Source organism: Lagenorhynchus albirostris, chromosome 1 (genome assembly GCF_949774975.1).
Source record: "Lagenorhynchus albirostris chromosome 1, mLagAlb1.1, whole genome shotgun sequence".
NCBI lineage: Eukaryota > Metazoa > Chordata > Mammalia > Artiodactyla > Delphinidae > Lagenorhynchus > Lagenorhynchus albirostris.
Genome location: NC_083095.1, coordinates 123,308,613 through 123,329,339, shown reverse-complemented (window position 1 = coordinate 123,329,339; position 20,727 = coordinate 123,308,613). Strand labels below are relative to the sequence as shown.

At 52.7% G+C, this 20,727-nt stretch overlaps 2 protein-coding genes across 5 annotated transcripts in view; one reads left to right on the top strand and one right to left on the bottom strand.

Annotated features, from left to right (window-relative positions):
* RASL12 (RAS like family 12) overlaps positions 1-16,394 on the top strand; it is a 29,443-nt gene extending 13,049 nt beyond the window's left edge. Inside the window, exons 1-6 of one of the 4 annotated variants that reach the window (XM_060151974.1) lie at positions 2,258-2,334; positions 2,702-2,814; positions 4,760-4,816; positions 10,784-10,857; positions 11,581-11,771; positions 14,437-16,394. In XM_060151974.1, the coding sequence (XP_060007957.1) occupies positions 2,709-2,814; positions 4,760-4,816; positions 10,784-10,857; positions 11,581-11,771; positions 14,437-14,812 (804 nt within the window). In that variant the 5' untranslated portion in view covers positions 2,258-2,334; positions 2,702-2,708 and the 3' untranslated portion in view covers positions 14,813-16,394. Of the gene's footprint in view, positions 1-2,257; positions 2,335-2,532; positions 2,815-4,759; positions 4,817-10,783; positions 10,858-11,580; positions 11,772-14,436 lie in introns of those variants that run through there. The other 3 variants (XM_060151966.1, XM_060151959.1, XM_060151950.1) reach the window with 3 other exon arrangements.
* On the bottom strand, positions 16,384-20,554 carry SLC51B (SLC51 subunit beta). Its single transcript, XM_060151994.1, has 3 exons — positions 20,353-20,554; positions 19,207-19,297; positions 16,384-16,669 (listed from the first exon to the last, which is right to left on the bottom strand). The coding sequence occupies exons 1-3, from the start codon at positions 20,447-20,449 to the stop codon at positions 16,465-16,467; spliced, it is 393 nt and encodes a 130-aa protein (XP_060007977.1). The 5' UTR covers positions 20,450-20,554; the 3' UTR covers positions 16,384-16,464.
* Between the last annotated feature and the right edge of the window lie 173 nt (positions 20,555-20,727).

Below are 20,727 nucleotides of genomic sequence, written 5' to 3'. Positions count from 1 at the left end.
AGACAGGTCAATAATTTGGTGATGGTATTTGTGTATAAAAACAATGACTATTCCTTTCAATAAATTGTACCCCCCAGGGAATGACATAGGTGGAAATGTTGGAATTTTTATATTTTAATCTTTTAGGTCTGACTCAGCACTTCAAATTTCCTATATCAAATTTCCATAATTATTTGACTGTATTTGTTTGTTTGTTTGTTTTGTTTGTTTTGGACTCGCCACGCAGTATGTGGGACCCTAGTTCCCAGAACAGGGATTGAACCCGTGCCCCCGCAGTGGAAGCACAGGATCTCAACCACTGGACCACCAGGGAAGTCCTTTGACTGTGTTTTTGGATAGATTTTGGAACTGTTGGTAGTGGTTGAGAACACAGTGATGTGTGAGAAAAAATGTACAGGGAGTAATAAAATGAGGAACTGAGGCCCAGATGGACAAAGTAGTCTGGCAGTAAGTGACTGATTCCAAGAGCCTTTCTGGTCCACAAAGGGCACTTCTGAGTGCTGGACAAGCAGCCCACAGATGAGGAGGCTGAGGATGGGGAATGGGAGTGGTTGCAACTGTGAGATGGGCCCTGTTTTCCTCCCAAGCCTCGTAGGAGGGGCAGACTTTGGGCACTTAGCGGTCACAGCTGAGGACCTGAGTAACCAGCTGGCAAAGAATTCAAATCTTTTAAATAGAAGTGAGTTAAGGTCATCTCATCCCATCTTGCAAATCACTGTGGTGTCTCCTTACAACACCTCCTTTTAGTGTCACCCCCTTGATTACCTTCAGAGCCAGGGGGCTCACTTCTTCCAAAGACAGTAGTCCCTTCTATGGGCAGCTCAGGTGATTAGAGTTCACACTCACACTGAGCTAGAACCTGCCTCCTTGCAGCTCCCATCTACTGGTTGGTCTGAGTCTTAAAGATAAGGAACGTAACTCCCCCAGAATCACATAAGTAGGGAAGTAGCAGAGCCCAGGTTTACTCCCAGTTGGGCCTCTGGGGGTCCACAGCCTGCCCTCTCTCCAGCAGTCCTCCAGTGAGACTGAGTCTCCCCATAGCCCCACCCAGAACCAGTCTGTCCTCCCAGGACTAGGGCCAGCCCAGGGATGTGGCTAGAACTTGGCTCCCACTTTTTCTCCTTCTACAACTCAAAGGAAAACACTTGGCCATTAGCTCTGTGAGCGATTCTGGCCTGTGGGTGTAATCTAAACAAATTCCTCCCAACACCTTAGAGTCTTAATAACACAGCTGGTTTACCATGATCTCCCAGAAACACTATTAGGCTGAGTCAGTATTCATGTCCTGTCCTGGAAAATAATTTTCTCTCTTGGTTGAGGAGAAGTTATTACCATCAGGCTCTGACTCCAGACCCTCCGCCTGCTGACCTGGGTTTTCCTGGTTTCTTTTGCACATGGGTGGGTAGATTAGCTACGGGAGGATAGGGGTTTGGGGTTGGAAGGGGAAGGGCTGCAGTGAGAAGTCTCTGAGACTCCCATATCTTTCTCCACTCAAGCCTGGAGTGTATTCCAAAAGAGAGGTCCCACAGGGTTCTAGAAAGTACTCAGACATAGAACCCAGGGTTTATTTTGTCACTCTCCATTAGGCTTGAATTGGATTTATTTTCCCCTTCCTTTAGTATTATAGATGGGGACACCAAAGCCCAAAGAGGTGAGATGACTTGCCTAAGGTCACCCAGTGAAAGAGCTGGCACTAGATCCTAAATGTCCAGATTCCTCATGTCAGCCCTTTGCCCTGTTTCCAGCATGACCAGATTTACCCCGGGTTTCAAGGGGAATGACAGGTGACCCTGCCAGGCTCATCCACTAATCCCAGAATCATAGGCAAGAGGGAGTGCCAGGTTTTAGAATAAAATGCCCCATTTACACACTAGGCCACAAACACATGGGACTCATTAGCTCCCAATCCGGGAGAAAACAGTAATCCAGAATGGGTTTGGTTTCTTGAAGTTGGACCCAGATTGGCCATGAAATCTTAGTAAAGTCGTTTCCCCCCAGCTTCCCCCCAGCCCCCCCGCCCCTCCCCCACCCCGTTCCCAGAAACTAGGATTCTTTACGGGTTCTGTAGTGATGCCTGAGAGTCCCCACCCCGAAGGGCAGAGTAATGTGGTCGGGGAAGTTGTGTGCCAAGGCTGAGCTGGCTTGTGATCCAGAGAAAGGACCAGGCTCGGAGTTGAACCCGGCAGGCTTCCCGGAGGAGGAGGCGGGGCCAGCTGGGTAAAACAAAAGGAGGGGTGGATCTTCTTGCTGATGGGAAGTGACTGAGTGGAGGTTCAGACAAGGCTGGAAACATCCCTCCCCTCAGTGTCCCTATCCCTGGCCTCCCTCTCTCCGGTACTTGTCCTTTCCCGCCGGGTCTTGGGGTCGCTCCGAAGGGTGACAGCGCCGCCCGGCCCTCGAGGTCCAGCAAGGCCCTGGGGGGCGCGGCCGGCCGGAGATCCTTTCCGCTCTCAGGGGTCTCCGCAGCCCTTACAAGGAGTTTGGCGACGCTCGGGCGCCCCGCCCGCCGGGCTCCCGCGGCCCCTCCTCCCCGCACGGTCGGGCCTGGCCGCGGGAAGGCTGCTTGCTAGGCGCGGGGCCCGGGAGGCCGACGCCGCCGGGGCCGCGAGTGCCAGAGAGGCCGCCACTCGCTCCCGAGGGCCCCTACGGGCAGGCACGCTGCTCGGGGCCCTTAGGCCAGCACCCGTCTCCCTCTCCGCAGCGTCGCCATGTCCTCGGTGTTCGGGAAACCCCGCGCGGGCAGCGGGCAGCAGCAGAGCGCACCCCTCGAGGTCAACTTGGCCATCCTGGGGCGCCGCGGGGTGGGCAAGTCCGGTGAGTGGGGTGCGGGCGGGAGGGAAGGGGTCAGGCGGGGACGCGAGAGACAGGGAGCGGTGGAGGGAACGGGGCGCTGTGGGCTTGCGGGCAGGCTCTTCCACTGGCTTTCGGGGCTTCTTGCGCCCAGGTGGGTTGGATGAGACGCCGTGATGGTATATACCTTCTTTGCCTCAGCTTTTCTTGCTTGGTTCTCCCTCAGCTTGTTTTCAGCTCCTCCAGCTCTCAGCTAGCTGTCTTCTCTTCCTGGCCTGTCTTTCCCTCTGTGTCTCCCTACTGTGTCTGTGTCCTCCTTGTCTGTGACCCGAGCTGTCTCCCCTCTGTCTCTGTGTCTCCCAGTCCTCTGCTGGTCTCCCCCTTGCCGTTCACCGCCCTCCATCTCCTCTTCCTGGCCAGCCGTCAGCCCTGGTTACAGGCACCAAAGGGACCTGTTAGGCACTGATCCCCAGCCCAGGGCCCCTACGGAGCTCAGTCGCAGCCTTGCTGCTCCTTGATTTAGGCCAGGGGGAGAAGGGGCCCCAGGCCCCTGAAGGGAGGTGGTAAGAGTCGCTGGCTTTTGGGATTTCCCAGGGAGAGGCCGCTACCCACTCCCCACCCCAATTCTCTGGGATTCTGGAACAAAGTGTGAATTCTTATCAAATGTATTTGTTTCAAGTCAAACCCCTCTCTTGACTTTACGGAAACACATTGGACTATGGTCTCAGGTGCCTCCGACCTGTCCTTAATGAACAAAGCGCTTGGATTTACACTCAGGCCATTTCTATCAACACTGAACTCTGCCTTCACCACCTTTGGCAGCTGGAGCCCAGCTGGAGCCCAGGGGGTGGGGGTGGGGGGTGTCACCATAGGCAAAGATCCAGAAAAAGGGTTCACCGCTCTCCCCACCATTCCCAGTCCCAGGCAGCTGAAGGGGGGAAGGCAGAGGGGGCTTCTCCACTGGCTGTTTTCCAGCTGCAGCCATTAGTGAATGGCCATCATGGACTCAGCTGTGAGACTCACCGGGCGCCTACTCTCCACTTTTGAAGCCAGCGCCCTGGCTCAGAGATGGGACTCTGGATCATGCTTTCCTAGAGAAAAGATTTGCCCTCTTCCCTTTGAAAATCAAATTGTTATCTGTGGCTCTGTCACTGGTACAGTTTAGCCAGTGACTACATGAATGAAAGAATTTAAATTTTAAAATACGTATTCCCTGGGTATTAGTTTGCAAACTGACACTGTTAGGAATCCTGGGAAAGAATTTTAAGGATTTTCTTTAAAATACTGCATTACTTTTTAAGAGTTCAGTATAGTAGTGGGCTGGCCCTCAGCTTTATGTGGTTAAATTCTGAACAAAATCAATCTTGTTAATGCATTCCACCTGGGGAGAACTTCCCCAGGTTTTATGTTCTGTGACCCTCCCATGATGAGTGTGGAGGCCTTAGAGCCAAGACTCGAGGACTGAGGACTAGAGTGTGTTTACTTGGGATTCGGGGGTTCATATCCCTCCCAGAGATCACCCATTGATAACTCAGCTCTTACTCTCTCTTTGGCTTGTAGCCAAAGCTGGGATAAATGCCTCCACACTTCAGAGTCTTTGTGCCTTGTCAAGGGTGGGGGAGGTCTCTCTTCACTTAGAGTCTCAGCAAGTTGGCCCTAAGGTAACTGCTTGCCTGGGTCCAGACCCCTTAGTTAGGGTCTTCACAAACGCCCCTTAGGCTTGCCTCTCATTTGTTTTCTCGCCGCCATCCCCCTCCAAAATAAAACATCCCAGAATGCAACCGGGAAGGACATGGTTCCCCATATTTCTGGTTTCCTCTGAGCCTCTCAAACCAGTTCCCCCGCTCTCCAGAGAGCAGAGGGGTCACAGAGGCTAGATAAGTCCTTCTGAAATGAGAGGGGCAGGCTCCAGGGCCCAGCAGCCAGACACGATGGGGAGACTGAGCCAACTTCTTTCTCCTTCTTGCAGCCCTGACGGTGAAGTTTCTGACCAGGAGGTTCATCAGCGAATATGACCCCAACTTGGGTAAGGGCCCACTCCCCCCTGTCCCTCCTGCCGTGCCCACTTGGATCTCCCCTGCAAGCACACATATGCCGTGGTGGGCCCAGGCCTGACCAGGACCACACATCTGGGGGCCGAGGGGAGGAGCCACCAGGATGACTCAGCCCATGCGACAAAATGTTTTAAGTTCCAAAAATGTACCCTTCCTCAGCTCACCCCAGACAACTTGGGGGTTAGCCCAATTAAGAGAACTGAGAGAAGTTGCTTTGCCCTAAAATATGAAGTATGATGAAACTTAAAAAAAAAAAAATCGAGCATTGCAGAATATGCACATCCATTAAGTGTTTTTCTTCCAGATGGTTATTCCGTGTACTTTTCCACAAAAGCTGGACAAGACATTTGGGAAATTCCCTAGTAATACTGGCTTCTAAACCAGTTTTTTAACCACACAAGAAAACTAGTCTTGTTTGGTAGCTGTATCATGATGGTGTATTGGAAAAAGGGATGCCCTGGTGTCAGAGCTGAGTTTGAATCCTGGCTTTGTCACTTATTGGCTGTGCACTTTTGAAGCAGTCACCTAAGCTCTCTGAGCTTCTGTTTCCTCATCTGTGAAATGGGCATAAAAATACCTATCTCAGAGAATTACTGTGAGGATTAATGAAATAACACATGTAAAAGATGTAGCGTAATACTTGACCCACAGAGACATTGAATGCGTCGTCACTTCTCCTTCCTTCTTTCTCCTCAAATGGCTTCCCATCTGTGGTAGCTGAGATTTGCCCAAGTTAATTAGATCACTGTTTCTGAAAATTAATTTTAGCAGCAGGACCTTTTCCTCAAATAACCTCTTACATGGAAGCCCAATATCTAAATATGTAAAAGCAGAATTTTATTAATATAACTGTAACTTAAAGCTCACATTTATAGCATTTCTTTATGGTAAACTTTCCACTGAGAAAAATGGGGTGTCTGGATGCTCTTTGCTCTTTGGAAACGGAGGTTGCAGTCTTAGATTATCTTCCCCCTTCATAAGGCGTTTGTGGAACCCCTGAAGGCCCTCTGAGGAAACCCAGGGCTCCGGGAGGACCCTGGGGTCCCACAAATGAAACCTCCACAGTGCAGCACCACCGGCAGCAGACCTCTGATGGATTGCGCCCTTCACGCCTGAAGGAAAGGGCTCCTCAGCCCACTGGTGCCTCTCAGCCCCTCAGTCCAGGCTGGGATGTTGAATCCCAGTGTCAGAGCAGGAAGGGATGTCAAGGCTACTTGGTCCAGTGGTTTTTAGAATTTATTCCTTACGTAGCAGAATCCCCTCTTCCACGGAGGTCTTACACAGAACCCCAGGGGTCAAGCAGAGGAAGCAGAGGGGGTCCCCTGGCTAAGTCAGGAATGCAGGGCAGGCAACTCGCGGACAGTCCTTAAGGGGTTTGTTCCTCAAAGTTTGGTGTGACCGCCTGTGCTTTGACACAGCCCCTCGGCTACAGCGGAGGAAGCAGGCCCAAGGAGCTTTGTGGGCCAGGGTCACCAGCAGGTCTGAGGGGAGCCCATCGATTAGCAGAGGTCAGTGCCCAGGGGGGTGAGACACAGGAGCACGAAGTCAGATGGGCGGGGTGGGGGAGTGGGTGGGAAGGGAAGGCACACAGCAGGGATGTCTGGGAAGGGAAAACGGAGATTCTCAAGGACAGTGGCTCAAAAGACAGATTCTGCCTACCTCAAATATTGCATGGAACATACTTATACTAAAAAGTATTAGCTGTTTATCTGAAATTCAAATTTAACTGGTTATCTTGTATCTTATTTGGCAACCTATCTCCAGTCTCTCTTCTTCCTGTCCCCCATCCATACCCTTCAGGCAGGGTCCCACCAGAGGTGCCTATTACAGTGGTGGTTTGAGCTTCCTGGTTGAGCAATTTTGGAGTTCTGAACTGGTAGGGGAACGCGTGGTCAGACGGTCTGAGGCGGGGGTGTGGCAGCTCCACAGTGGTTAGTCACCTCAGCCTTTTGTCTCGTACCACACCCTGAGAGCTTCTGAGCTGGAGAGATGGCCAGACGCTCTCCTGTCGGCCATTCTGGGAGGCCAGTGCTGCTCCTTGGGGGTCCTGTCCACTGTCTGAACATTCCCACCACTATCCCATGGCTGGTTCCAGCAACAGGGGGGGACTCTCGGACCAGAGCCTTTCCTTCTGTGGAGAAAGGTCTGAGCATCCAAGGAAGAGTTAGCCATGTGGAGATGTAAAACCACCCTTTCCCCTTTTCTTTTTTTCTGTACGCGGGCCTCTCACTGTTGTGGCCTCTCCCGTTGCGGAGCACAGGGTCCGGATGCGCAGGCTCAGCGGCCATGGCTCACGGGCCCAGCCGCTCCGCGGCATGTGGGATCTTCCCGGACCGGGGCACGAAGCCGTGTCCCCTGCATCGGCAGGCGGACTCTCAACCACTGCGCCACCAGGGAAGACCCACCCTTTCCCCCCTTTTCAAACACCTTCCAAGAGCTTGAGCTCAAAGGGGCCTCTTGAAGGTGGACACCTGTGATGTTCATTCCTATCTCCAGCTTGGAGTGCAGTGCTAGGCACAACACAGATGCTGTTAAACATGGGATTTGAATTTTGGTTTTAGGATTACCCTTTAAAGAAGAGCTCCTATTATTATCCCCATTTTACAGGTAAAGAAACTGAGGCAGAGAGGGCTCAGTGGTTTGCCTAAGATCATGGAGAACCTCAGGTACAAAGGAAGATGAGACACCACTCCAGTTGCCCTCCACTAAGGGTGGCCTTATGCTATCGAGGACCTGAAGTCAGAAGTCTGTGTGGCACTGGGCTCTCTGAGCCTTGGTTTCCCCATCTGGAAGATAGGACTAATAGACTGTGCTCTGTGTGTGAGCTGTGCCTTGTTATAGGTTGTGACTGTTAGAGTTGGTAGGAGCCAAGAGAGTCAGTGCCTGTGAAAGGGCTTCACCTGTGCTGAGCACTCCAGGAAGCGAGCAGGGGTATCCAGGAGGACACCCTCCTCTCACAGAGGGATTGGGGGCATCTCACCTGGTTTGCCCAGGGCAGAATGACAAGCTTCTCACTGCTCTTCTCCTCATCCTGCTCCAACAAGGGTACAGGCACCATTTCTGAAGCATCATCCCATACACACTCTGACCAGAGCTCCTTTAGTGACATTTTAAAAATTATTGCTGTAAATGAGAGAAAAATACTTCGGGAAAGGGATCTTTTCTCAGCATTTAAGTCCTAAGAATGTTATTTAGAACTAGCAGTTATGAAACCCGTATTTAGTAAAGGACTCTAGAATGACCAGAGGGCAGGGACTTTGTGATGGGGAGGCAGGACATTACTGTGACTTGGAAAGGAGCCCCCACTGCACCCCCAGCCCCTGGAGTCACCTCACTTGCAAAGGGGGAGGGAGCTGGATAAGATGATTTCATGACCTCTGAGCCTTCTCCACTTTGCCCATGCATGTTCCACGGCCTCAGCTGGATGGGGCGCTTCTGCTCTTTCCCTGTATTCTGCACAGATAGAGCTGGAGAATTGGCTTGTCCACTGAGCAGAGGGAGTGAGGGGGTCCCACTGTAGAGCCCCAAGTTCAAGTTCCTTCTGATAGGGTGCTGTGTGGCTGTGGGAGAGTTCTTTTCTGGGCCTCACCTTCCTGTCATCTCTCTATGGAAGAGCTAACAGCGACCTCAAAAGGCTGTTGCATTTAAGGGACTGTAGGAGACCAAGGTTGGGCTAATATATTTCCTTGGGCTGGGCACAGCATGGTGCCTGTTTGGGCACAGAAGCTGGGAAGCACCTAAAAGGCATGCATCAGACAACTCTGGCAGGAAAATAAAGAAAAATCTGAAGGAGATATAGGTATCCAGGGGCAGCTCTTCTTGCACCAAATATAGTTAAACATTTGGGGCATATTTTCCATGAGATTTTTTTTTTTTTTTTTTGTCTTTGAACAAGAACGGCTATTTATCCAAGTCCCCACAGCAGGCTGGGGACGGGAGCTGTCTATGACTCCTGCCGGCTGCTAGTGGACCTGGCGTGTGTCCAGGCCTGGCTTAGCTGCCAATGGCCCTCAGAGAGAATTCCGCCACGGCTGGGGGGTACGCTTCTCACAGGGGCTGCTACCAACAGGCAGAGAGGGCTCCAGTTCTGCCCAGAGGGTTCTTCTTTGGGGTCACTTGGGGCACAGGGGCACCACCACCCCCAGGGAAAGGTGAGGGCCAAGTACACTCACATGTGTGGGCCAGTGGCACAGGGGAAAGTTGGGGGTAGGGAGAATGATTGTGACAGCGAGGTCCTCTTTGCAGGCCTGGCCACTTGATACTTTCTCAGGTTTGAGATCATGAGAACTTAGAGAAAACAATTTGTAAAAACTTATGAAATCCAAATAAGGTCAGTGGTGTAGTTCATAGTATGGTACCAATGTCAATTTCCTGGTTTTGACCATGGTACTATGGTTATGTAAGGTGCTAACATTGGGGGGAGGGGGGGGAAGAGTACACAGGAACTCTCTGTACTATTTTGCAACTTCTACATGAGTCTAAAATTATTTCAAAATAAAAAGTAAAAAAAAAAAAAAAAATCACCTAGGAATGTGAACCTGCCCTGGAAACTTTGGAGCACGATGTCCCCACTGTCCTTTACCGGGCATTTGTGGAGGGCCAGGCCCCATGCCTAGCGGCCCATCCAGTCCTCATGCAGCCCTATGAATGGTGCAGGGACAAGCATTTAGCACAGCGCCTGGCACGGAGTAAAAACCTGAAAACTGTTAGCCAGTGTTATCACATCATCCCTATTTTAAAATGAGGAAACAGAGTCTCAGAATGCTGAAATGACTTGACCAAGGCACACAGCTAAAAAGTAGCTGAAGTTGGGTTTGATTCCCATCTCCAACCTAAAACTTTCAACCATCCTAGATTCCTCTGCTATTATTTTGACAAGGATTACTTGTAAAACCTTCTTGGGACCTCTTTTTCTTTATTGAAATATAGTTGATTTACAACGTTGTGCCAGTTTCTGCTGTACAGCAAAGTGACTCAGTTATACACAGAGACTTTTTTTTTTTTTTTGTGGTACGCGGGCCTCTCACTGTTGTGCCTCTCCCGTTGCGGAGCACAGGCTCCGGACGCGCAGGCTCAGCGGCCATGGCTCACGGGCCCAGCCGCTCCGCGGCATGTGGGATCTTCCTGGACTGGGGCACGAACCCGTGTCCCCTGCATCAGCAGGCAGACTCTCAACCACTGCACCACCGGGGAAGCCCACAGAGACATTTTTAAAAATATTCTTTTCCATTATGATTTATTACAGGATATTGAATATAGTTCTCTGTGCTATACAGTAGGACCTTGTTGTTTATCCATCCTGTATATAATCGTTCACCTCTGCTAATCCCAAACTCCCAGTCCTTCCCTCCCCCATCCCCTGCCCCTCCTTCTCGGGTCTTCTAAACAGGGTCTGACCCACCTCCCCGCCCCCCGCCCCCCCGGCCCCTGCCTTAATCATGTTGTGTGCTTCTCCTTTCTTGTCCCTTCCCCACCGGGGGCCAGAGGGTTGTCCTGATTGTCCTTGGGGTCTTCCTGTGGGCCAGGTACTGTGGTTGGAGAGAAGGGGGTGGAGAAGCTTGGGGTTCAGGTGGGAGGGGCTGGCAGTGCAGCTCCTGAGGCCTCTGCTGCTCACTGGGCCCGTGAGCCACACACACTCCATCCTGCAGGTGTGGTGGGTGGACCCAGAACACAATCCCGTACCCTGTGGCATGTTCTGTGAGTGCCCTCGGGTGCTCTGGGCCTGACAGGTGGAGCAGCATCTCCTTGGTGGGAGGGTCTGCCCGTGTCCTCCATGTGGGTGAGAGCCAGGGTCTTTCCAGTGGTCCTGGCTCAGCCAGCCCCAGAGCAAGTCCCCCAGGGGTGCACAGGGATCCAGCAAAGGGAAGCTGGGACTCAGGCCCAGCCTACCATCGAGTGGCCTGCCCTGCCTCTGACTGGGCTGACCGTCTGTGTTGCAGAGGATACCTACAGCTCTGAGGAGACCGTGGACCACCAGCCTGTCCACCTGAGGGTCATGGACACTGCAGACCTGGTAACATTACCCCCATGACCCATGAAGAGCTGAGAGTCAGTGCAGCCTCTTGGGAAGTCCTGCTTCCAGAGTGTGGACCTCAGATGGGACTCTGTAAACCTTTTAAGCTCCAATTTGCTATGTGTTCCTGATTGAGGTGCTGACCTCTCTGGGCCTGAATCTATTGATGTGCCAAATGAGAAGGGATAGGAAGGGGCCTGGGGAGACCTGATGATTGTCGGTGTCAGCTCTGAGATTCTGTGCTCTGGGGCTTGACGCCTGTGTACGCATGGAGACAGGTGCACACACGTGTTTACACAGAGGCTCCCCTGGCCCAACCTTGCCCCGCCGCCCAGTACATACATCTCCCTGTGTCCTCACCACCCCCGCCAAGGCTGGATGCCAGTTCTTCTCAGAAGCCAAAGGGGCACCGTGAACCTGACCCCAAACCAGCAGTGCCCAGGCACAGCCAGGTCTCTGTAGGGGCCACGCCAGAGTCTTGGCTCTGTGCCCCAGAGGCCGAGGTCTCCAAGTCTGGGGCTGGGTGGTGGGAGTGAGGCTCAGAAACAATGTCTCCTTTCACAACAGGCCAAATCCACACTCAAGTGCCCCTTTGAAAAGGGCCCTGCTGGGGAACAATATACAGAGATGCAGGGAGCGGGGAAGTGGGATGAGACAGCTCAGGTGAAGGCCTGTACCCTGGCCTCCTCTGCCCCTGACAGAGGCTGCCCTCCTTTGCCCCAGGACACCCCCAGGAACTGTGAGCGCTACCTGAACTGGGCCCACGCCTTCCTGGTGGTGTACAGCGTCGACAGCCGCCAGAGCTTCGAGGGCAGCAGCAGCTACCTGGAGCTGCTCGCTCTGCATGAGAAGGAGACACAGCACAGCTACCCTGCTCTGCTGCTGGGCAACAAGCTGGACATGGCCCAGTACAGGTGAGTGCGGCATTTTGTCCCACACCCTAGAGCTCGCCTTCTCCTTTCTCATAAAAGCGGTGTCATCTTCAGGGGTTATTTGGCTGCTAAGAAGAGTAATCCCCTTGGATGTAGATAGGAGGGGGTGTGTTGTAAGGATACGGTGGGCAGGGCTTCCAGGCAGCCAAGGGCAGGAAGGGAAGAGCATCTGGGCTGCACAGGAGCTGGACCCTGAAAGTCGGAAGAGAGGCCACTCCTCCCATCCTCCTGAGGCTCTGAGGTCTCTCTCAGCCTCACCCTTGCTTTCCTGAGACTATATGACCTTCTGTTTCCACTCCCCACAGCTGGCTGGTCATCCAGTGCCCAATTCCAATTCTGGGGAGAGAGGCTCTAATTGGCCACCTGGGTCAGGTGTCTGCCCTGGTGCAACCAGCTTTCGCCTCACCCAAGCGTGGTCCCCAGGCTCATTCCCACAGTTGGCTGTGCTGAGGGCAGGTTCTCTTAGAAAGAGTTGGAGTTGAATCGGAGCCCACAGACTGGGCCAGAGGACAGATGACCACTGAGTGCTGCAGCCGTATTTTGCTTGGCTGGCACAGTGTTTTAAAAGAGCCGGAGCTGGAATGCTTTGAGGTGGGGCGTGCCCCCTCCAGCTGAACACAGGCCTCACACTCCCCGTGGCTTACCTCCACCCTCCCCACACACCCAAGTTGCCCGCCTGGCCCCTGAGGCGTTTGAGACTGTGATGCCTCCACCTGATGGGTGACCCCACTGGCCCTCTCCAGCACATCCGTCCTGTGTGGCCAGTCCACCTGCGAGGTAGGGCACCCCCCACCAGCCTTCCTCCCGTCCCTTCCTTCTCAGGGCTGGTCACTCCTTCTTCCCCAGGCCCCAAAGGCCCACTGACTGATGTTAGGAAGGAGGGAACACTTAATATAGATCGGGGCTGATGGGCAGTGGGGAAATGGGGTGTGGTCTCATGAAGGGTGCTCACGGTAGGAGCCTTCAAAGGTGGGCAGACCCTCAGACCCAGACAAATTCCATCTCAGGGAATGAGCAAAGTTGTGTGATCTTAAAGCCAAAAGGTAGTCTTTGAGGAATCACAGATCCCGCAGAGCCTAGAATAGGGATCAGAAGACTGGATTGTGAATAAACCAGTTTTAAATATGAGGAAAAAAACTAGGCCACTGTTTTGGTCCCAATATTTACCAGTGGGATTGTCCAAAAGTGGTTTGGGGGCAAAGAGCAAAGCAGCATCGTTTCCCTAAGGAGTCATGAGATTTGTCCCCACTTCCTTCTTTGGTCAAGTCCCGAGGTTGGTAGGTCAGGATTTGATGGGCACAGACAATGTAATTTTTAGCTGAGCATTGGTCAATGTCTCCCATGAGTGTCTTGCAGCTAAAGGGTAAAATGTGGGTTAGAGCAGTGATAACCACTGATAACATTTTCGCTAGGCTACGCCAAAATAAGAAAAAGGGTAATAATGTTATATGCCTGGCTCATCCATTCACGCACACACATGCACATATGGGGTTCTTGTTTCCGAAAGCTCATTATTCAAGCCCCACAATGACAAAGTTTCAGATTCAAGTTCATCACAAAGGCACATAATACCAAGTATTCTTTCAAAAGGAGTTCCTCAGGAATCTGTGAGCTGACAGTCAGGACACCAACCCTGGTTGGGGAATGGATCAGGTGCTCTGTCCCTGACGCTTTTGTCCCAGCCATTCCCTCTGTCTGTTGAGCTAGCCCACTTCCAGCCTTTGCTCCTGCCAAATTAACCTTGGCTCAGAAACCTTTTCCCACCATACCCACCCTGGTGTCCCCTCTCAGCTCCCAGGCTGTGCCACTGTCCTCAGGAATGGCAGGTGAGGCAGCTCAGCAGTGAGATTTAGCCATTGAAACCTTGGCCTCCAGCCCTCAGGGACCCCTCCCCCCCGCCTGCCCCCTGCCTCTTCTGGACATCTGACCTATCCAAGGGCCAGTATTTTTCTCTCACCCTGATTCCCATGGCTTTCAGGACCTTCCTAGTTACAAATACTCGATCCCATCATCATGGGAAGTGGTACAGGATGAAGCTGGGAATAGGTGCTGCTCCCTCTCTCGTGCTGTCACCCTTGCTCTCTCCTGCCTCTCTCCTGGGCAAGCAGACAAAACTCCTTGCCACGAGCCCTGAGACCTCTGCCGACCACAGGCGTTCTGAGTCAGGACCTCGGCCCACCAGGCCTCTGTGGACACTGTGGTCTCACATCCTTCCAACCAGACCACTGCCTTTCCCCAGAGCTGATCCCACATGCCAGGGCTGAGGGTGGCTCATTTCCTGACCAAGGGAGTCAAGGAGATGTGGGGCTGGGAATACCCATCTTCCTCTGGCCACAGGCAGGGTCTAGCCAGGGACTTTGGACCAGCTTCTCCCTTCCCCTCGGCCTCGTTCTGAAATTCTGGCTTCGGTGACATCAGCCGCCACTTATTAAGCAGGGACTGTGCTAGGCACTTGACACAAATCGTCTTCTTAATCTTAACAACCCTGAGAGGCAGCTCTCATTATCCCATTTTACTGATGAGAAAACTGAGCCTCAGAGAGATGAAGATGGTCACTGAGCTAGTAAGTGAGGATCCAGGTGTAGGCCTGGGCCTGCCTGACTTGGATGCATGCTCCTGACCCCGCCTCACCCTGCTTCCCCGCCAGGCAGGTCACTCAGGCAGAGGGCGTGGCCTTGGCGGGCAGGTTCGGGTGCCTGTTTTTCGAGGTCTCTGCCTGCCTGGACTTCGAGCACGTGCAGCACGTCTTCCACGAGGCAGTACGGGAGGCACGGCGGGAGATGGAGAAGAACTCCCTGGCCAGGCCCCTCTTCATCTCCGAGGAGAGGGCCGTGCATTACCAGGCCCCACTCACGGCCCGGCACGGGCTGGCCAGCTGCGCCTTCAACACACTTTCTACTGCTAGCCTGAAGGAGATTCCTGCCGTGGCCCAGGCCAAGCTGGTCACTGTAAAGTCATCCCGGGCTCAGAGCAAGCGCAAGGCACCCACCCTGACACTGTTGAAGGGCTTCAAGATCTTCTGAGGGCCCCTGCTCAGGATTCCAGGCTCAGCGCTGGGCAGTCTGCAGGGCAGGAGCTGGCTTCTCACCACCGGCTTTCCTTCTGGTGGAACAGCAGCCCTCACCCTCTGGTGGACAGCTGACCCCTCCTCCAGCACCAGGCAGTGTCCCTGACACCCAGTTCACTGTAGGAGCAACAGGGACAGGCAGAAATTCTGCTCCTGTTCCCTCCAGACCTTGGTTTCCATGGGAACCACCGCATCCCTCACCCTGAAGGAAACAGCCACTGTGACAACACAGAGACCTGGGTTCAGCCTGAAGCGGAAGGAAATTGCAGCATCCATCGTGGCGCCATCACCCCTTCCCGCTCCATCTACAGCCAGGCCTGATGTGGCCCCTGGTGGACAGCTCTGGGTGGACAGCTTCAGTAAGCACTGCATAAGTGTGGGCCTGAGAGCATCCTGCCCTGAGGTCCCAGCACCTCCTGGTGGACGGGAAGGGCAGGGCAGCTGCAGGTTTTGCAGGGCCAGAGCCTGGCCCTCCCCTTGCCTTCTGACTTCACAGAACCCCCAGGCAACAAACCTCACAGTTTATCCAAGTAAAATCTAGTTGCAATAATCCTACGGGACAGCCTGTGAGAAGCAAAGGTGTCCCGGGAAGGCCTATTTCCAGTCCTTTGCCTCTCAATGAGGGCAGAGGGAGAGGGCCACGGGTAGGCCAGTGTAGGGAGCCTCCTGTGTGTTTCCACCAGGAGGCAGGGCCCCCGTATTTTACAACCTTAAATCAAGGACTCTGTCCGCAGGCCCTCAGGACCTGCCTTCTCAAGTTTACTGATCAAAACTGCAGAACAAAGTCATTCTCTCCAGTGACAATCACCCAGGACTCCAGGGAGCCCACAACTGGCTGTATCAGACATCCGGTAGGGAGAAGCAGTTTTCTGTTTGTAGTCTGGTACGGCAGGACCTAGTACCCTTGGCAATGGGTCTGCGTGTTCAAAGTCCACTTTTGTAAGATACCACCTAAAGCATTTTTGGTTCATAAAGCAAATTTTTGCATAAATTATTTGGCTTTGCCACCACAGCTTATACTGCAACACGGTGGCTCAGACACGGGATCGCGACACTCCTTTGGGATCCCACGGTTAGCAAGAGAAGGGTCTCAGAGGCAGGGAGTTTCTTAGTTTTCTAGCTCTCTTTACCACAGGGCCCCTGGCCCAAAGGAAGTCTTTCACGGACCCTCAGCAGACCAGCAGGTAGAGGAGTGGCCTGTGGTGGGGGAAGGGAGGGGGAGGGGATTCTGAGTCCAGAATCCTGCCCCTTCCTCACTCAGCCCTTCCAGGATCTTGGATTGAAAACAATAGCTCTTGCCCAGGCTTCAGCCACCTTCTGCAGACGGAGAAGCCGAGGTCAGAGGGAGGCTGTGAACTCCTCAAGGCCACGTGAGGAGTCCTGGCCAGGCTTCCTGACCCACAGGCTGGCTCTGGATTTTGCACTTTTGTTTCAAGCCGCTTGTGTGTGGACCACTGCCATTTGAACAGACTATGCAATTCCAACTGCCCACATCCAGAAGCATTTTAATAAAAAGGTTTTGTTCGTTTTTTTCCTAACAGGGTTTTAGTTTGATTGCAGTTCACTCACTGTCTGCTAACACCACGGGGGCACTGCCCTGCACCCTAACTAGCTCTCAGATTCTCGGGGGTCCGGAAGAATGACTGGCGGCACATCACTGTCTTTTACGTCCACTTCAACCTGGGCCAACTTTGGCTTTTCTGAGAGCAAAGTCTCTCTTAGGATGGTCAGGTTGTTGTCATCTTTGTTTCTGGCCTCGGCCAAGTACAGGACTTCTGGAGTTTGTTTTTCTGGTGACAGCCTCTTTTGATTTCTGGGAGGAGAGAAAACACTATGGAATGTGAGTTCCCTGAGTTGGGGTACCGAGTGTTTGGGGCAGGACTGGGTCTCCCAGGTGGGTTAGTGAGTTTGAGGTAGAAATCCAGTGCCCAGTTCTGGGAACAGTTGCGGGAGAAGCCGAGAAGGTGCCATGGTGTTTGGCAGAGAAACATCTTACACTTGTCTGTGTGTCACCTCACCAAACCCTCAGTGCCACCTGTGAGCTCAACTACTATTGCTCCCCTTACAGGCGATGTAATGCCAAAGGAGCACATGCCTGGGACGTGCGTTTAAGTCTCCTGACCCTGAGTCCCGTGTTCTTTTCACCAAACCACATTTTCTCATCGCAGAGCTGTCGTCCTACTTAGTGCAGGTCCTTGTCACCCCACACCCCATCCCCACCCTCACTCCACCCCATCTCTAGACAAGCTAATCAGGAAATTCCTAACTAATCTTCCTGCCGCTAGGTGCTCACTTCTCCAAACTGGCCTACACACGCCAAATCATGATTCTAAAGTCCCTGTGCGTACACACCACTCCCCAGCTCAAGCACCTTCAGTGGCTCCCCACTCCCACTTCCTTAACCTGGCATTCAAGATCCAGTCTTCCTTCCAATAACCTTCCCAAATGTCTCCCCTCTGAGGTGGTTCTACTCAAAGTATCCACCTCTAGGTTTCCTGGCCATAGTAGAGGGACCCGGCTGTGGTTAGAGCCAACTGCCCAATCTGCTTGGGCCATAGGGGAGTATCTCAGTGTCTGCTGCTTCTGAGGACACCTGCCTTGTCTCTGAAGTGACCTTGTCGAGGGGGATGCTTCCTGACAGGGTGAGAGAGGAAAGGTCACCTTCTTAGAGGCTATACCCTCTGGGTCTTTTTATATCCTGCATCCAGACTGATCTTGCTAAAACATAAGCCGTTCATGTCCCTGTGCAGAGCTCTTCTTTGGCTCCCCAATGCCCATGGGCTAGAACCTGAACTCCTTAGGATGGCCCCCAGGGCCTGTTCACTCTGGGCTCTGCTGCCTCTTGGCCTCCTCCTCCCCCTGCCCTCCCCACACTCCACACTGCAGCCTCACGGGCCCTCCTCCTCCCGCCTCGAGCTTGGTGTGTGCTGTCCCTTGGTCTGGAAGGCTTCCATAGCCCACCCTCGCTCTCTCTCTTTTTGCCCCGCAGGCCCCAGATCCCATCTCTGTGCTCCCACAATACTCTGTATGTCCCACAGTCGCCACCTGTCACTCTAAACTACAATTATCTCCCCACCAAACTGTAAACTCCATAAGACCAGGGCTGAATCTATCTTGCCCAGCCCTGCAGTCCCCGCTCTCAGTGCGGAGCTTAGCGCAGGGCAGGTGCTCAGCTTATTCTGTGGAATTAATGATGACTGGGCCATAGCAGTTCATAATGACTAGTTAGCAATGTGAGTAAGGGGCACTGGGTTATTTCTTTCTGGCTTTACAGCAGAACTGTGAGGAGGATTCATAGATGACATAAAATATAGCACAGAAGGAAGAGCACAGAGGTTAGGCCAACCCTTCTATGGATCCTCCGTGACCTTATTCTGTACAGTGGGAATAGGTAATTTGTGCCAACCCCACCTTACAGGGCTGTCTTGATCAAGTGAGAGAATGTGAAGGTGCCTTTAAAATTGTAAAACATGATACAGGTTCTGAGGGAGAGATTCTCATTATTATTGTTTCAAAGTTACTGCTAGTTACTAGGGCTATAGTAACTATTGAATGAATGGGAATGAGTGAACCAAGCATTTATTGAATGACTTCTAGAGCCAGACTTTGTGCCAGTTGCTTGGGGAAACAAAATTGAGTCAAATGTGGTCCCTGCCTTCAAGGAGCTCTCAGAAGTTAGCCCTGGAATCATCCAGAGAGTTTAACAAAATGCCGATGCCCAGGTCCCACCCTTTGTGTCAGAATCTCCAAGGCGAGCTACAGATTTCTGTGTTTTTAATGTTCCTCCTCAGGTGATTTGGTTGTGTATCCAGGGTTAAGGAGTACTGTTGTTATAAAGATGTCAGAATTACCCCAGGAGCACCGACTGATCTTAGGTCCCTTTCCGTGCCCTGCATTTGGCCTTGGAGCAGCATAAGGCTTTCCCCTTTAAGAACAGCCCTAACTGCAAAAGCCCCCACTGTGCACTCGCCACAATCCTAGGAGGAGGGAATCCGTTATTACTGCCATTTATAGAAGAAGCAGCTGGCTTGGAGATATTGAGTGTCTTGCCCAGCTACTGAGTGGCAGAACTGGAATTTGAACCCAGCTTGTGTGACTCCAGAGCCAGAGATCCTGACTTCTGAGATACACCACCAGCCCGCGCCCTGTTTGCTGGCCAGGGCCAAGGAGTGGTCATCAGGGACGGTTGCCAGTTTTTCAGCAGCTTTGGGTTCTCAAAGGACCCTAAAGGATGCATTCTGCTGTCCCAAAGGGTGGACAGCCAAGGCCCCTAGATGACCCCTCTCTAGGTTTCCTTTGGGAGGGCAGGGCCCACCCCCTCCAGAGACCACCCCCAGACCAGCTCCTCACCTTTTTGCCTGGGTGTTCCTTCTCAAGAAGACAATGCTTATCACGACCACCACGGCCACCAGGACAAACATGGAACTATTCCAAGGAGTTGCTGGGGAGGGACACACAGGACAGAACCTTGAGGAGAGGCTGCGTGCTCTTCAGGCCCCTAACAGACCAGCTCACGGCATCAACCTTCCTGTGCTGTGGGCCAGGTATCGTAGAGAGACTCTAAGCTGAAAATGAGCCCCCTGCCCTGCGGAACTCCCAGTCCAGTGTTGGGCGGGGAGAGGGAGATAAGATCTCTGCTCTGAAGAAGCTCTCATCTACCTGGGGGAGACAGCACTGCAGCTGGGTAATAATAGTGGGCAAAGGAGGAGTGTGGGTGAAGATAAACTTCACAGTCTTCAGAGTTTTGCTAGGAGCTAGCCAAGTGCAGTACAAGGGGAAAAGGAAGGAAGGGAGGGAGGGAGGGAAGGCGGGAGGGAGGAAAGAAAGAAGGGGTGGCAGTTAAATTGGATTCAACACATTGCCCACAGACAATATGTGAAGTGGCTAATCTGAATTTGGATAATCAAGATTGGTCCACACTGTACCCAAGTGAGGCAGGATCTAGCTTCAGAGCTTTTGCGTTTGCTGTTCCCTCTACCAGGAATGTTCTTCCCCCACATAATCTGCATGGCTAATTCCTTCACCTCCTGCAAGCTTTACTCAAACACCACCTTCTTAGGGAGGCCTTCCTTGACCACATTATGTTCCCTGCAGCACGCCTGCTATTCCCTTTCTCCACTTAATTTTTCTCCGTATTATGCATCACCAGCACACTATGCATTTTAGTCATTTGTTGATTTTCTGTCTCTTTCACTAGAAGGTATGCTCCATGAGGGCAGAGATTTATGTTTTTTCCCTTCTGTAACCCCAGTGCTGAGAACAGTGCCTGGTGCACAGAAGGAACTTAATAAATATTTGTGAATGACAGGATGGATGAGTAAATGAGTGGCCAGCCCTGAGAAGAGGAGGGTGCAATTTAGCCAGACTCCTCTGGGTAGTGAGACCCCCTCAGCCTCAGTCCCTGGCTTAGAGGAAACGTGCAGTCTGCTGCAGAGGAGGGGACCATGAAGGGGGCTTCAACCAGATTCCTCTCTTTGTGTTGTGTCCACCACTTACCATCTTCTACACGAAAATACCAAAGCATTTCTTCCAGCAGCTCCTGAGGCACCTCGGTGCCAGGTGGGGCTCCAGTAAGCTCCTCATTGTAGCCCATGCCACTGCTCCTGGTTGGGATATGTTTCTGACAACAAATTCCTTAGGCCCCTTCGCCCCCAGGTGCTCTCCTGGCCTCCTAGGTTCTGGCTCTTTGCAAAGCCCCAAAGCCTGCTGGAGACAAAGCAGAGAGCATAACTGGGTATCCCACCCCAGTTTACTCTCCCCTCCCTGCCCAAACCCAGCTCTCCTCAGGACCAAAACAGCTGGAACTCCCGCAACAGGTGGGGCCTGGAGAAGCAGAGACCATAGAAGTGGGAGTCACTCAAATCTTTGTGA

What these genes read in the sequence shown, in the direction of transcription:
- SLC51B (XM_060151994.1), bottom strand. Translation starts at nt 20,449, where the DNA reads ATGGGCTACAATGAGGAGCTTACTGGAGCCCCACCTGGCACCGAGGTG. An exon ending in GTATTTTCGTGTAGAAGATG is followed by an intron (nt 19,298 to 20,352) that starts GTAAGTGGTGGA and finishes GTCCCTCCCCAG; the next exon opens with CAACTCCTTGGAATAGTTCC. An exon ending in AGGAACACCCAGGCAAAAAG is followed by an intron (nt 16,670 to 19,206) that starts GTGAGGAGCTGG and finishes CTCTCCTCCCAG; the next exon opens with AAATCAAAAGAGGCTGTCAC.